The sequence below is a fragment of the Apis laboriosa genome, unplaced genomic scaffold (genome assembly GCF_014066325.1).
Source record: "Apis laboriosa isolate Shangri-la unplaced genomic scaffold, ASM1406632v1 scaffold43_cov150, whole genome shotgun sequence".
In the NCBI taxonomy this organism is placed as follows: domain Eukaryota; kingdom Metazoa; phylum Arthropoda; class Insecta; order Hymenoptera; family Apidae; genus Apis; species Apis laboriosa.
In genome coordinates, this window is record NW_025223292.1 from 1023798 (window position 1) to 1041694 (window position 17897).

The 17897-nt window shown below is 20.7% G+C and overlaps 2 protein-coding genes across 8 annotated transcripts in view; both read right to left on the minus strand.

Annotated features, from left to right (window-relative positions):
• LOC122716258 (A disintegrin and metalloproteinase with thrombospondin motifs 9-like) overlaps positions 1-3616 on the minus strand; it is a 125037-nt gene extending 121421 nt beyond the window's left edge. For all 4 annotated transcript variants that reach the window (XM_043939164.1, XM_043939162.1, XM_043939160.1 and 1 more), the window contains exon 1: positions 3403-3616. The gene's annotated coding sequence lies outside the window, so the exon portion shown is untranslated. The remainder of the gene's footprint in view (positions 1-3402) is intronic.
• A 3028-nt stretch (positions 3617-6644) lies between these two features.
• LOC122716316 (xanthine dehydrogenase) lies at positions 6645-17000 on the minus strand. 4 transcript variants are annotated; one of them, XM_043939276.1, is made up of 25 exons: positions 16804-16994; positions 15582-15720; positions 14885-14942; positions 14141-14237; positions 13668-13903; positions 12897-13141; positions 12556-12697; positions 12287-12454; positions 12091-12167; positions 11778-11984; positions 11512-11696; positions 11320-11433; positions 11053-11176; positions 10639-10935; positions 10365-10487; positions 9900-10255; positions 9625-9799; positions 9349-9540; positions 9123-9268; positions 8699-8876; positions 8122-8250; positions 7686-7928; positions 7215-7469; positions 6973-7140; positions 6645-6887 (listed from the first exon to the last, which is right to left on the minus strand). In XM_043939276.1, exons 2-25 carry the CDS (start codon positions 15687-15689, stop codon positions 6843-6845), a joined length of 4068 nt encoding a protein of 1355 aa, XP_043795211.1. In that variant the 5' UTR covers positions 15690-15720; positions 16804-16994; the 3' UTR covers positions 6645-6842. The 4 variants fall into 4 exon arrangements, with proteins under 4 accessions (XP_043795211.1, XP_043795212.1, XP_043795213.1 ...); XM_043939277.1 differs by lacking the exon at positions 16804-16994 and having other exon boundaries at positions 6646-6887; positions 14141-14247; positions 15582-15664; XM_043939279.1 differs by lacking the exons at positions 6645-6887; positions 6973-7140; positions 7215-7469 and having other exon boundaries at positions 7779-7928; positions 8136-8250; positions 16804-17000.
• Between the last annotated feature and the right edge of the window lie 897 nt (positions 17001-17897).

Sequence of the window (17897 nt, forward strand, 5' to 3'; positions counted from 1 at the left end):
AAAATTTTTTTTACATCATCAAATTAATATTTTTTTAATTAAGTTCGTTTCTGGAATTTCGATGTTTCGATTTTGTAAATTTATTTTGTTTGGAAAAATTTCTTCGATAAATATAATTCATAAAATCGAGATACTCCATTCACAGCTAATGTTAAATTACTAAAAATTTTTCAGATAATATCAGTTGATAAATCAAATTACCCTACTTTGGAAAACATGACGATAATTTTCTATCAATTTTATTGACAATCGCTATCAAAAAGTTCAATTGTACATTCATTTTTAGCGTAAAGAAGAAAATCAAAATGCATAAAAAAGGGGAGGAAAGAGGAAGAAATTTATTTCAGAATCGAGGTGAAAAAATAAATGATAAGATAAATGAAGATGAATTCGTTTCAAAGAGATCACACGGAATTATTTTCAAGACGAGAAACATTCAGTGACATCTTGTTTAAGAAAGAAAAAAAAAATGGAATGTGACAAAATGAAACATGCGATTTCCCTTTCGAGAACGCGCTGGTCAACTTCCGCCTGTTATTATCGATTTTTAATTAAGTTCGGAGCTCGATTACAAGAAGCCGCGAAGCTCGTTTAACCTTTATTTACGGCCTTCGATGTTAATGCATGAGAATGCAACTAATTTACAAGCAAAATCGCCAGAATGAAAAGAAAAGATGAAAGAGGAATAGTGATTTTTTTCGAAACTTGTTCGTAAAACGAATGGATCAATCGTGATTTTTATTTTGTTTAAAAAATTGCTTTCAACTTCTTAAAAAAAATCTTTTATTTTTAATTACAAAAAAAAATGAAAAAACTGTACGAGGTGAAAGAGTTTTGTGTAAAATAGAAATATAATTCAAAAATTCAATTTTGTTATTATATTTTTTTTTATATAGTATTCTTTATTTGATTTTCTGCAATTATGACATTATTCGAAATATATTTCAATGCTATTTCTATTCTATTATATCCTATATATATAAAATTTCTTCTATCTTATTTATAAATTAAAAATTATAATCTGAAAATTAATTTTATATGCAAAGTATCGGTAAAAGTAATACATTTGATGTAAGTAAATTAAACCAAATGCAACTAGACTTAATCGAACTTTTGTTTCACGATTTCTGAAAAAAATTAAGGATTTATGTGACTTGATAATATTGATGCAACCTTGATGCAATGTTATATCATTATTTTTTAATGTTATATCATTCCGCCTCGCGTAACCTTTCCATAAAGTTCGTACAAACGTGATACTCGACGATATGATAAAATTATTTCCCTTATTAGCAAAAGTTAACATTACCATAGAATAATCTTATCTGTTTCAAGCTATTTTACAAGTAATTTATTTGGATTCTCATAAATAATATATGAAGATAACATACCTCTTAATTCTACTAAAATCATTGAGTCTCAAATATCTCAATCTTTCAAAAAAATTGTAACAAAAATAGTGTAATTAGCGAAATTAATAATTATAATGACTGAGCTATTTTTTTTCCTAATAGATATAAATTTAATTTATAAAAGAAAAGAAATAAATTAGATTAGTTACAGATTAATCTATTTTTCCTATTGATAATGTTAAAGATATGAATGTTTTAATATTCTAAAGAATTAATCGGTAAATATTTACTTCTTAATAAAGATAAATTGCAAAATAAATATTGCAAAATATATTAGTTTCTGTTAAACTATTTTTTTATAAAAAATATTAATATATTAATATTATAATTTAAATAAAGAAAAATAATTACTTAATTGATAAAAATAATATATCTTTCTTTTTTTTAATATTTACTAAAATTATAAAAATCGCAAATAATATTTGACAATATATATTTCAAAATTATTTGTGAAAATATGAAAATATAAATTTAGATGGAATAAAATAAAATAAATAAAAAATAAATGGAAGATAAGTCAAATAAAATTATCATTATATAATACTTGATCCTATTTCAATTTTTAATTAAACTTTTAAGAAAAATCGCATGAATTAAAAATTTTTCTATTTATCGAATTTGCAAAATTTTGATAATTGAACGATAAATAATTATCTGCATCTTATGTTTTATATCATCATTATTGACCTTTCTTTTAAATGGTCAACTCGTGACGTTCGTAAAATTTAAAAAAAAATACATACGAGAAAATGAAAGAGACATGCACAAGAAAATACCAGTACGAAAATAACATGAACGAAAACAGATTTAACAGAGCTATATTGTTGAATGTCTCTCTTTGAAATATCATGAAAAGTTAAAATTTAAATAAAAAAGGAAAAATCGATCAATTTTGATGAATAATCTTGGTCTTTAATGTATAAGTATGATTCGACGATAAAAAAATAGAAAATATAATATCGATATATATAATGTTACTATAATATTATTATAAATAATTTTAAAAAAGAAAAGAATATATAATAGAATCTTCGAAAAAAAAAAATTTGAATTTTCTAGCACTTTCAAATTTCCGCGCCAAAAATGCAGCATGTTTTAATTGTCAATGTCAATGGAACGAAGAAAATTTATGAATCTATTATATCTGAATCTATACTAACTGTACTAGAATAAAAATATAAATAAATATTACAGAAAATTACAACGAATCTTTTTTTTCACGCAGACAGCCATTTTGTTAAAAATCATTGACACAATTGCATATTTAATTCATGCCGTTCTTATTGGTTAAGATATGAAACAATTCTTACCTTTTATTATATGAAGAAACTTCGTACTGCATAATATGCTTTTAATGTTTTTTTTCAATATTCATTTATCAATATTCTGTATTCATTTCTTCGAATTCTTGATTTCACGAATATATAAAAATCCTGACAATCGAATTTCACTCGATATACGGAAGATATACTTGACAAACAAATAATAAACTATTTCCACAAATTTTAATATCGATATATTACATTTTTCTGTAATAAAGAAAACGTCAATCGCGATATTATACACAATTTTACCACAATATTTCAAACTACAAATTCCACTGCGACATATTCGACACTGATCGAAAGTGACCGTGACTTGTTACATTACTAACAACCAATTAGACTATTTCCCTCCAAAATAGCGTGGAGCAAATATGAACTACGTATATCGAAAGTTTCGACTTTTAATCGATAATTTATTTATCACATCTTTATGTCATGACAAGACAGTAATTGTGCATTTATGCGAAATTGAAAAATGCAAATATATTTTATGTTCATAAAAATATAAATTTGCACAAATGTTTAGGCTAATCATGACTAAATTTCTATAAAATATTCCTACCATACGATATATTAAAAAAGAAATAATTATCGATTATTTCGAATAATCGATTGATCCACGTGTTTCTCAACTAGCGAAGCACCTGCTGTAGAATCGAACCTACCTCTCGATTCGCGATCGGTGTTCCAAAGATCGATATCGATTGTCCGGAACCACAGAGTCTTCTCTGACACTTTTCGACGTCACACCGTAATATTTCAACGGGGAATTCGAAGATTGTACAGAGTGAACCGTAGATGAAACTCGCGTAAAGATGAACGAAACGGCGAATCGTGTGTCGAGGATGACGAAGAAAGAAATGAACTGAAAACACGCGACACGAGCCGCTAGCACGCACCGACTGAACGTGGACGCGAACAGACTGGTATCGGCCACGGGCAGCAGTCTCCCTAACAACATCATCCCCACCACAGTACCATTCAGATGAATTTTTATCTAGACCGTTATTCGAATAGAATTGTGTCCGTGTATACAAGATTCAAAATTTGCATCGAATAGTACTGTAATTCAAATCAAGTGCTTCTATTCTAATAGTAGTAAATAAATTTTACAGGATCGAATGTTTTCGATCGATAAACAGTTTTTTTTAATATGATTTGAAGAGAAAAGTTAAATATTGTTGTTTATGTGTGAATGTGTATAAACTTTTTAGTATTAAAATAAAACGGTTTTTATTAAAAATATATTATAAATAAGAGATGTTTGAAAATTAAAATTATCATTTTTATAGTGAATACTTTTTTCTTTTTCAGGTGAGTAAATCTTATTATTTATATTGACTTATAATATTATTTTAATATATATAAATAATAGAATGTAATAATAAAATAAATGAAGTAGAATAGATAAATAGAATTAAAAGTATTTAGTAATTGTTAACAAAAAGGAAATGATTATTATCAAGAAAAAACTATAATTTTTTAACTTTCTTACATATACATATATAATACATATATAATAGAATAAAATTATTCTACTTTCGATAAATATATAGTAATTTATCTTTATCTACGTCATTTAAAGTCATTTATCTTTATCTATGAATATATAATCGTTTAATAGGTTAAAAATATCTGTAATTATAGTTATAAATATAGATAATATCATAAAAAGATAGAAGTAGAAGATAATAAGTATATTACTTAAGTATTTTTATATGTTAAATAATTAAACAAATTAATTTTAACTTATTTCATTTTATAAAGATTTTTATGATATTCATATTTTGTTATATTCTCATTTTAATAATAATAATAATATTTTTATTTAATTTGATTTAAAATAAAAAACTGAGAAATAATCGTATAAAAATTAAAAAAAAAAAAAAAGAAATAGAGATTTATTGAAAATTTAATAAATTTGTTAATAATAGTTATGCAAAATTGTTAATAGTAGAATTGAACACGGTATCTTTATAAGTATAAATTATTACTTTTTCACATAATATACATATATTATATTAATATGTTACTTAGGCAATTAATATACTTTTCTAAACATTATAATATTTAAATATTGTTATTATATATATAAATAAAATTTCAAAAAGATTTATATTTTATTATATTTTTTTATTACTATTTTTTTGTAGTTTGATATAGTCATAATTTTAAAAGTTTAAATTATTTATAACATTTATTTATAACATTATATTATAATTTTAAAAAAACTATAGAAATTTTTTCATATTTATTTTGTATAATGATATTCAATATTCAATATTATTCAATCAAATACAATTCTAAATACATCTTATTTAACTAAAATGTTTCTTTTGAAAAACTATATTTCTTAAAACACTGAAAATAATTTATAAATCTAAAATTGTGTAAAAATTTTTTTAGAACAAATTATAATTATCTCTAAAAGATTGTTTAATATCCATAATTATTTGTTATAATACTTAACACTAAAAAGAAACATTTCTTAGAAATTTGTAAAATCCAAATGAAAATTTTAATCATAATATTGATTAACAATAAATCTTATTATAAAATTAAAATTATATTTATAGAACATTATAGCATTAATAAATCATTTTAATAGAATATTGAAAAATATAATTATATTTAAATAAACACTATTTAAAATATTTATTTAATTTTACAGATAACTACCTGTGCTATTATCGATATGATAGATAGCATATTTGCCCATCAAGCAACAGTTACCAGGTGGGAAAAATCACAGGCAAATTCCGCTATTATACCAAACATGTCGAACTTATATTCAGTTTTTTAAAATTATATTTGATTTTCGTATTTAAAATTTTACTTATAAATATTTAATATATATATTTATTCGCAAATATGTATATTTCATCATATGAATAGATGTGAAGCTATTGCTATATTAATATGTTATTTACAAATTGTAATTTTTTTTTTAATGTAAATAATAAATTTTTTTTTCTTTTTTATTTAGAAAATAAAATTTGTAACAAAATTGAATGAGACTAAGACATTATTCATAATCATTCTGTTTTTAATTTTTCGAATTCCGTGATAGATGTCACGAAATAGTTTCGAAATGTTGAGTTCGAAATTCTGCATTTGTGCAAATAATAAAATGTAAATAAAACGATCGACAAAATAACAATTATTGTTCATATGCATTTAATTTCCATTAATTTACTTTTTTTTTATTTGCAAATAGAAAATCTCGAGTCTCTAAATTTCAATCTCAATTTTTGAAAAAAAAAAAAGACAAAAAATCTGATAAATTGTTATAAAGAGGACTGAAACGAAAGATTATCATTTTTTAGATTTTACTTTGAATTTAATGGGAAATCATTTTTATTATTATTTTATCATTATGTTTTAAAATATATAATAATAGTAGTAGTAGTTATATATGTATATTCCAATCATCGTACAATTATTATATATAACTCATTATTACAATTATTATATATAACTCAAAAAATAAATTTTTCATTCATTTTATTATCAATTTTTGATTATTATCATTATATTCTAATTTGATTAAAAAAACTTAATAAAATCTATCTCATCTAATTTATATAAGTGCTCTATTTAATATTCAAGAGATTTTTAATTTTTATCTTATCTATTTGCATTAAATTTTTGGTTTATATTTTAGATGTTTTGTTTATATATTTTTATTTTTTTTTATAAGAAATACATATGGAATGAGTGCAAGAACAGTTTAAGGAATTGCGGCAAAAATACTAGATTAAAAAAATTTTTAATTTTATGTTAATTAATTATGAATATTAGTATATTAGCATACATAAATAAAATCAATAGAAATTTAAAACAAAATTTTGAAAAGTCTTTTATTTTCAACAAATTTAAAATCTTTTTCAATTATATTTATTTTTTAATTATATTTTTTAATAAATTTTCTATGTACACTAAATATACAAAAATTATTCAATCTAATTATAAATCTAAGCATATATTTTTTAAAATATATTTTTTTTCATTAATCATGAGCAAGAAGACGATAAGTATCTTATTTACTCTACTTTGGCTGTGTCCATAAAAAAATATATTTATTTTTTATATCATTATAATATTTCTATGGAACAATATTCCACTGATGTTGTAAATTTGGTTCTGCGATCTGTAGCCAAGATACAAATTAAAGAATATATATAATATAATATATTTTTTTCATAAAATCCTTTTATATTAAACATTTATTTTACCTTTGATGTAAAGTCATCAATGCATGCTAAACGAATACGAGCTGCAGTTGCAGGTGCATCTAATTGAAAGTAATTTTTAAGATTATAGTCTGTGCGAGCAGATTTAATAGCTTCTTTTATTGCAAAAAATATAGAGGATGCAAGAAACAGTGGAGGTTCTCCTACAGCCTAAAAAAAAAAATAAAATAATAATAAAAAAAATTAACAAAAATAATAATTTTTTTATTTTTTTTTAAAATTACCTTGGATGAATAAACAGCTCTAGGATTTGAGGCACCTTTTAGTAAGGATACATTAAATATTTCTGGAATATCTGCAAAACCAGGTATTTTATATGCACCTGGACCTTTAGTCGCAATAGCTCCATTTCTTAAATATACCATTTCTTCCAATGTGAATAAACCATATCCTTGCATAAAAGCACCTTCAATTTGTCCTATATCAATCGCAGGATTTAAACTTTCACCTAAATCCATTACAATATCAGTTTGTAATACCTATACATAAATATTATTGTTTAATAATTTATATTATAATCTAAATCTAAATTTAAAATCTATATTTATATATTTATGATTATTATATATTATATTATATAATTATTATATAATTATGATTATTAATCATGAATGTGAAATAATTTTAATATTTTTATTTTAAAAGATATAATATTTGTATATAAAATATTAAGTGGATATATTTTTTATATTTACTTGATGATCTCCAGTCAAACAATCAATTTCTACTTCTGAACATGCAACGCCATACGTAAAATAATTAAATGCATTTCCTGTATTAGTTTCAAACGAATATTGTATGTCGGGAGTTTTATAAAAACCAGCAGCAGAAAGACTAATTCTTTCCGAATAAGCTGTTGTCACCCATTCTTCCCATGTACCATTAGGATTTTTATCTATCACTGGTTTTAGGCGCTCCATAATTTTATTGCAGGCATTCTGAAATTTTAATAAGATTTAAAATGAATGTTTAATTTAATTATAAATATATTATCATTTGCTACTAAAATTTAATTTAATAATAAAAAAATAATAATAATAAAATAGTTTGAACAATATAAAAATTTATATATATATATATATACACTAAGTAAGAGGATACAGATGAATAAAAAAAAATATTTTTACATACCATAATAGCCATACCATTTAAATCTGAAGAAGCACTAGCTGCTGTTGCAGATGTATTTGGTACTTTATCGGTAGCTGTTTCCATTATATGTATTTTATCAGGTTTTATTTTTAATGATCTACTTGCTACCTAAATATAAAAAAGAAAAAAAGAAAAGTAATATAATAAGTACTTGTTATTTACAATATTTACAATACAATATAATATATAATACTTATTGCAGATTATTCTTCATTTGCATACAGTAAAATTGTATTACTTCTGATATTAAAAATAATTCTAAAAAATTATATCTAGAACGTAAATTTTCAGATTTAAAAAATGTATTTTCAATTTCAATAATCATAACAATTTGAAATTTTTTTTGATGGATCATGTTCTAGATATAATATACTTTAAATGATTAATATAAATAAAATATAATAAGAGTAAAGACAGAAAGTAAAATTTATAATTATTATGTTTTGAAATTTATAATTATAATTACAATAAAAAAATTTATAGTTACATTACTTAAATTAAAATTAAAAAATAGGTGAAATTAATTAAAATAGAAAAATAAATTAATTTATATTACTTGTATCATTTTTGTATGTAAACCTTGTCCCATTTCAACACCACCATGACTAATTAATACAGAACCATCTGTATAGACATGTACAAGCGCCCCTGCTTGATTTAGAAAGACTATAGAGAAAGAAATACCGAATTTCGTTGGAACTATTGCCAACCCTTTTTTCTTGTATCTATTTTCTCTGTTAGAATAATGGTTTATTAAAATCAATAACAAAAATAGTTTCATGCAAAAATCTTTATATTATTGAAATTTTACAACATAACTATACTATAAATAAAAATTAATTTAAAAATTTTTTAATTTACTTAAGAAAATTATAAAGTACGAAAAAACTATTAAAAAATTAAGAAAAATGAAAAGAATAAAATAAAATAAAAATATTAATAAAAATAAAATAAAAAAAAAAAATAATATTTAAATATACCTGTTGTATTTTTGAACTTGTGCAAGACGTTCATTATAATTTGAAGATAAAATACATTCTTTCCAACAACGTTGTATTGTACAATTAAAGAGCTTCTGATTATAATGAGTTGTATCTTCTTCTTTATATAAATTCAATTCTGCAATCTATTAGAAATTATGCATATATTGATTACAAACATTATAATTTTATATGATTAATTTTATGATATGATTATGATTTTGACCTCAACAGGATTTTTATTTAAATATTCTGCAATATGCCTTATCATTGTTTCAGCTAAAAACATTCCTTGCGGACCTCCAAAACCACGAAATGCCGTATTTGATGGTATATTAGTTTTACATATAAAACCATATACATCAGACACTGGTATTTTATAAGAATTTTCAAAATGGAACATAGCACGTTCTAAAACCTTAAAATTAATTCAAAATATAAAATTTAATATCTAAAAGATAAAACATTTAATAACAAAAATTAATAAAGAAATTCAACATACTGCAGGAGATAAATCATAAGAATAACCCGCATTATTATAGATATAAACTTGTGCTCCTTTAATTAAACCAGAATCATCAAATCCAACTTTATATTTTAACAAAAATGGATGTCTTGCTCCAGACATCATAATATCTTCATCTCTATCAAGCATACAACGTACTGGTTTTTTTAATCTGCAAAAATAAGTTAAATATCAAAATCTTTGGATAATCTAATTTCATTTCATTCTACTTCATAGTTTTTATTATTTTTTTTGCATACAAATATATTTACTTATAAGCAGCAAAAACAACTGGTAAAGCAAGTACTGCTGCACGAGACTCTTTCCCTCCAAAACCACCACCTAATCTTTTTATTCTGACCACAATTTTATTAGCATGGATATTTAAAAGATGTGAAATAGAATTCTGAAGCTCTGTGGGATGTTGTGTTGAACAAAATATTTCTAATTCATCTTCTTCTTTTGGAATTGCCAAAGTTGCATTTGTTTCAAGATAAAAATGCTCTTGTGCTCCTGTTCGAACTTCCCCTTTAAGAATATGTTGTGATTCAATAAAAGCTTTTTCTATGTCTCCATTATTTATATGTTTTGGTGTTTGGTTGAAAAAGGAACGATGTTTAATAGCATCCTACAATTAACCAAAAATAATTTTTAAAAATATACGAAACTTATTTATTTAAAAATAAAAATTAATTTTAACTTAAAAAAATTAAAAATTTAAAAAATTTTTATTATACCTCTATAGAAATAATTATTGGTTCTAAATTTTCGTATTCAATTTCAACCATTCTAGCTGCCTTCTGTGCAATGGTTTGATTAATAGCTACAATTGCTCCAATTACTTGACCATGACTTGTCACCTTATAAAGAAATATATATTTACTTTTTTTTTTTTACTATTATTTTTACTATTTACTATGCAATTTAATAATTCAATTATAATAAGTTATAAAATATCTATTTTGTATTTAAATATATTTTCTTCAAATTTTAAAATATACCAAAAATCACCTTTTCTGATACAAAAATTTCTTCGTCTTTAAATATAGGACCAAACCATCGCTGTTTTTCAGGTATATCCTTTGCACTATAAAAAGCAACTACACCTTCTATTGACAATGCTTTAGTTGCATCGATTTTCAAAATCTTTGCATGAGCTCTGGTAGATAAAACTACAGCTAAATATAATTCGTCGACAAACTTGGGCATATCATCACAATATATTGCTTCTCCAGTTGCTTGTTTATATGCACTAGCATGAACAATTGATCTTCCAACTAAATCATTTGCTTCCTGATCTTTTTGAACCTAATACATTAATATTAAAAAAAATAAATTTAAACACAAAAATTAAAAAATTAAAAATTATATATTTTAAAAAAAAATTCTATAAAATAATTTATACATTGAAATAAGCACAAATACCACTTGATAATATTGTGAACTTTTAAATTTTTTGGTATGGAATCCTTCTATTGCACTTTCAACTTCTTTTGGTAAAAATATTTGAAATTTTTTAGCTATTTGCAAAAATCCTTTGAAGAATAGACTGTAAAATATTAAAATTATAATAATTATTAAAATTTATTTTATTAAAATAATCATTTTTACATTTTTTCACAAAAGATTCAAATAAATTTTTAATATATTAAAAATTTTTAAATGTAAATTTTTAAAATATTAATATCGTACCTTAAACTCAACGATCTACGATACTTGACCATTCCGCCCGGTACATTATCTGATAAAGGTAATTCATTCAATAATGAGTCATAAATAGTTTCTAAAAGATCTTCATCCCATTTCCTAAAAAAAATATATATTAATATTTTTTCTATAATATAATTTAAAATTAAATATATATATTGTATGATTTTATAAAACCTTCCAATCATAGTGTTACAAGTTTTTCTTGCTAAAACTGTCGTTGGAGCCATACCACCAAAAGCTAAATATGCTTTATTAACGATATTACTTTCTGACTCGAAGAATACATTTAATGCCATATTAACAATAGCAATATCATCATCTCGTCTTCTTGCTTGTTTAAAAGCAACAAAATACTGATTCTAAAAAATAAAAAAAATATAATATTATTTACGAAATAATAATAATAAACGAATAAATTTATTTTATTAAATTTTGTTTACTTTTTCAGAAAACGGTATTTGTATCGAAAGTAAAATTTCTTCAGGTAAAATAACATTTTGCCGATAACCCTTGAAAAAAGTATGATCCATTGGAATAAGTCTATTTCCATTTTTCAAACTTGAAACATTTAAGTTTACTCCAGCTGCCATAAAAATTGGATTCAGATCTGATATAGGACTTCCTGTCATTATATTTCCACCAACAGCCTATAGAAAATAAAAAAAATAGTTAATACAAAAATTATTATATAATATAACAAAAAATTTTTATTTTTTCAAAAATTAAAAATTTTTTTATTAATAGATTACTTACAGCTACATTTCTGATTTGTTTTCCAGCAAAGCAATAAAGCATATTAACTATTTCATTAAAAATTCTCGTTTGGTATTCTATAATAATAATAAAAGAACAAAATCTAATGACTATAAAATTTTATTATTAATTTATTATTTATTACTAATTTAATAATTTAATAACTAATTTTAATATGAAATATATCCATAAGTACCAGGTTTTATAGCAATTTGATTTTTTAAGGATTTTTCCATTTCAATAAGTGTAACACTAGCACCTACATTCAGTACTTTTGAATATTCTTCAATAGTATGCATTTCTTTGATTAAAGTAGGCTGTATAAGAACTGGATAAGATAGATACTTAAATTTAACTTCAATCCCTAAAAATATATATAATAAATGTAATATTTTTATGCTATTTATTTCTATTATTGAATTAATAGATATGTAAATTTAAATAGTTTAGATGAATAAATTTTACCTATCTCTGTATTTCCTACGACAATTTTTGCATTCGGATATTGATTTTTTAGATATAATAATTCACTAAGTGTTTTTGGTCTATACCAAGTAACATTTTTTCCTTCTATTATTAAATATTCTTCATCTAAATGTGAGGAAATCTAAAAAAAAATTTATTTAATCTATTGAAACGAAAATTATTTGTTATTTCGTTAATAAAAATAATAATAAATGATATGAAATCTTACACATGGTTTTATTTATATCACTCGCGTATTAATAATTTTCTTTTATTACAAAAAGATATTGAATTAATTTTTTATGATTATATTAAGTAAATAAAATTTTATTAATACTTACATGTAATTTAGGAGGAAATATTATTTCTTGAGAAGGATCATATGAACAGAATTCTTTTGAATCAAAAACTTCTGTGGGTTCTACTATTGGTATTTTTTTACAACAATTTTCTCCCATAGAACATTCTCCATTTGTTAAAGATTTTTCTTTATCTTTTGATATTAATTGCATAAATTCCCATTCTTCTGTAAAAGTTTTATAAGCTTCTATGATTGGACGGTATCCAGTACACCTGCATAAATTTCCTACAAATAGATTAATCAAGCTAATAATAATTAAATGATAAATTTCTTGAAAAAGAAAAAAAATTATCAGACAAATTCTTTCTTCTTAATTATTCATTCCTAAATTTCTGAATTTATTAGCAGAATATTTTATAAAAAAAATGAGTATTATTTATCAAATAATTAATAAATAATTAAATTACATAATATATAAAACGAAATCATAAAATTTCAATAATTCAATAATTCAATAATTCAATAATTAATATTTTAAAAAATTATTTATTATTTTAATTTTTGATTTGTTTTAAAAATTTCGTTTTAAAAAAATTTCTTAAATTTAAAATTATTCACAACATTGTTTATTCCTTAAATAGAAAGAATCATAAGAAAAATATATTTTCAATTATTTTCTAAAATAAGATTAAGAACAATCCAACATCTAATTAATATAACTGATAAAATTCCTTAATTGAAATTTTATATATATAAATATTGTTACATTCTGTATATAGCAATATAATTGCAAAAGTAATTGTAATATTACCTTGAAAAGCTATTTCAAGATCTTTCAAACTTGGTTTAGGAGTAGTACGTAGCAAAGCATACATAGACATTATAATTCCTGGTGTGCAAAAACCACATTGTGATCCATGCGCTTTCGCTATCCGTTCTTGGACTGGATGCAGTGTCGTTTTAATACTTCCGATACCTTCGATGGTAGTTACTGCTAAACCATGTATGGCACAAACCAATGTTAAACATGAATTCACTGCTAGATGTCTATTTAAATTAAACAATTAAAGAAAATTACACTATTTTCTTTTTTATATCAGACAGAATAATTTATTACTTTTTAATTTTGAACTTTTGAATAATTTCTTAAAATTTAATTTTTAAAGAAAAAAAGTTCTTTATTAAAATTCCAATATTTATTCATGATTCTAAAATATTGTAATCGTTATTTTTTATTTATTATATAATATAAATCTAAAATAAAGATAATATTAAAAAGGATACGTAATAATTCCAGTTGTACGATCCAATTTTGATATCATTACAGTGCATGCTCCACAACCACCTTCTGCACAGCCTAATTTTGTACCAGTTAAATGTACTAAATTATTCTAGTTAGGAAAATTTTCTTAGGAAAAATATATATTTTTTTTTGTATTTGAGAGTCTATAATTCTATTTATTTTTTTATATTGTGTACTTTCTATATTTCTTTTTCATTTATTTTTTTTAATCTTAATTTTCCAGTTTTTTATTTTAAAAATTGTTTTCTTGTTATTCTTGTTTTTTGTCATATAATATCAGATATTTTAAATATTTATTTTTATATTCAAAACATTAATTTTTATATATAAAATTGATGTTTGATATTAAAAACTATTGAATGTTAAAAATAAAAAAAATTTGCAATATTTGTTTTTTTTTTGTTTTTGTTTTTATGCGATATTTGATATTAATTGAATAATAATATAATGATTAAAAATAATCAAATGCATCATGAAGTCACAATGGTCATGGATAACTATTAGTAAAATAAACTTTAACTGATAAAGAGTTATTGATAAAGATATAATTTAATTGAATCATATTACTTAATATTTTATTATTATAAATTTAAAATTATGAATCTATTGTAATCCCATGAAATAAATATCTAAAATTTCCATGGTATTCAACATGTTAATATATAAATATTTAATACATGCATATTTATATATATATTAATTTTGTTAAAATGAAAAAAGGATACATTTATTTCTTAAATACCATAATAAAGTCCATTCTGGATTAACACTATTATCAATTATCTGTAATAGTATCAATACTTGTAGATATTTGTGAAAACTAATGTAATTAATTAATAATTGTATTTTTATATTTTTAATTTTTTCTTTTGTAAAAATTGTTTAATAATAATGTTAAAAAAATAAAAAAATGTTATGATACAAACAATCGTATAATTATAAATATAAATATAAATATAAATATAAAAATATATATATATATATATATATATATATAAAATAAATATTATTTAAATAAAATTTATTTTAAAAAAAAATTTTAATAAATGAACAATTTTAAAAAAGAATTTAAAGAAAATAAAAATAAAATAAATGAAATAAATAAATATTAAAAATATATGTAAGTTACTAGTTTTTTTAAGATTAAATATTTAAGAATTAATATTTTTGAAAAATAAAAATTTTTATATTTATGATTATATTTTATTTTAAGCACAAAATATATCTTTTAACTATTCTTAAATATATTTATATATAATAATAAAAATAAAAAATAATATATATATAGATATAGTTACATTTTTTCTACACGTATGTATAAATTTGAATGTATTATATAATACATAATATGTATTAACAATATTAACAATATATAATATGTATTAACAATATTAATACAATAAATATAATATAATTGCATACCTCCTTGCCATTAACATAAAATACTAAAGTATGTGATATCCTGTCAAGTTTCTCTTCATTATTCAATATGACAGGTTTAGATTGATTGATAATTCCATCATGAACCATTTTTATTAATTATTATAAATCTCAGCAATCCCTATAAAAAACATTTTTTAAATTATTTACTTATTATTACAATATAGTAATATTTTTGTATATTTATAATTATGCTTGATAATGAAGAAAAAATATTTTATCAAATTTTTTTTTATTTCAATATATATATATAATATAATATTTTAATTTATAAATTAAATTCTTAATTTATATTTTTATATAATTGTATAAATTTATATCTTCATTTAGTATAAAGCAATAATCTTTTCTTAATGATTATGTAACATTATTACAATTTATTTGATAAACAAAATTTTGATTTTTTATTATCAACAATAAAGATATAAAAATGCTTTTAAAAACTTATTTTTTAATAGTAGTATATATATTTTTTCTGCACAAAATTATTATATACTAATTTCTAAATATCTTTATTACAAATTACAAATAGTATTTCATTTATAAAAATGACAAAATTATTTTTAGGTATTTACATATATAATAATATTTATAATATTGCAGACAAATATCTAACATATATAATTCTTTTGCAATATCTATTGCTTAAGTGAATAACGATAAGAATGACCTATATTTCCCAAGAAGTCTAGTAAATAATAATAAAAAAAAGACTTTAATTTTAACTAATAACATAAAAATTCTATAAAAAATTTAAGTAATTGTATCTAAATAAAAAACAAATTGAAAATTGCTTTCTTCTTGATATCTTTTAAGTTATAAATTTTACATTTCATTTTATTTATTTTTAGCATTATATTTGAATAATTGTTTTATTTATGTTAAAAAAAAAGAAACAATATTTTTAGCAAAAATAAATTTTACACAAAATATAATTTTCGAAAATTATAGGAACATATTAGGAACACATCACATATTATATTTAATTTAATTTAATGTATAAAAAATATGAAATGCATACTTGAATGATTAATTAAATATTTATTATTATTAAATAAATAAATAAAAAAATAAAATAATAAATTAATTTTGAATTTGATAAATAAATAAATAGTTAGAATATAATATAGAATTTTATAAATAAATAAATAAATAGAAATAAATTAAAAATTATGCAAAATAATTATAGAAGAAAAAAATTTACCTTTCTTGAGTTGAAATTTTTAACTCAAACATTCATGTAGAACTGTTTGAATAACAATGAATGACACCATTAGGTTATCAAGTAAGATATTTTCTATATTATGTTTTATCAAGAAGTCACATTAATAAAGCGAATGAAGTAATTTGTCTCTACTACGTCTCTTTTATTCCTCACTCTCCCTTCTCTTGCAATGGTGATTATAAAAATCGTACATATACGAAGAAACATATTTCGTTAAATAGAAAATCAGTATTGTAATTATAAATATTGTATAAATATTAAATATATTGTTTCATTTTAAATTATATTATGCAATTAAATATAATAAAAATTAGTTAAAAAATTGATAGAAACATATTGGTTTAAATAAATATCAAAATATTTATTAAGCAGATCAAAAGCATTAAAAGATATTGTGTGATTAATGAAATAACTACATGAATAAATAATACGAAATATTCATAACAGAATCATTTATTTTTCACTGATGTAATGTTAATTAAATAAATTATGTATATATCTTTTATTTATTTTTATATTAAGTAAATATTATAAATAAATATTATAAATTTTAACATTTAAATTAAATCTTTGAAATTTTTTTAAATCGCCGAATAAATACAATAATATTATATTTATATTTTTTTGGAGGAAAATAATTATTATGTAAAATATTAATAATATTACAACACAAAATAATTTTTTAAAAAAAATAATGATTTAAAAAAATTAAAATAATATATTATACCATTCTATTAATTCATGTATCATTCTATTATATCATTATGAAAATACAATTTTATTTATTATGATAATTTTGATAAAATTTTTACATATATATATATATATATATATATATATATATATTACGTATATGTATATTTTATTATAAAATATATATTATTATTATAAATAAAGTAGCTATTTTTTATTAAAATAATTTTAATCTTTATTTTAATCATTATGATTTAGAAATATCAATAATGAATATTATAGATCGTGCAATCTTTTCCAAAAATTTTTGAAGAATAAAAATATAAAAAAATATATAATTTAGCTTTTTTAAATTTATTCAATTTGAAAATAATCTGATA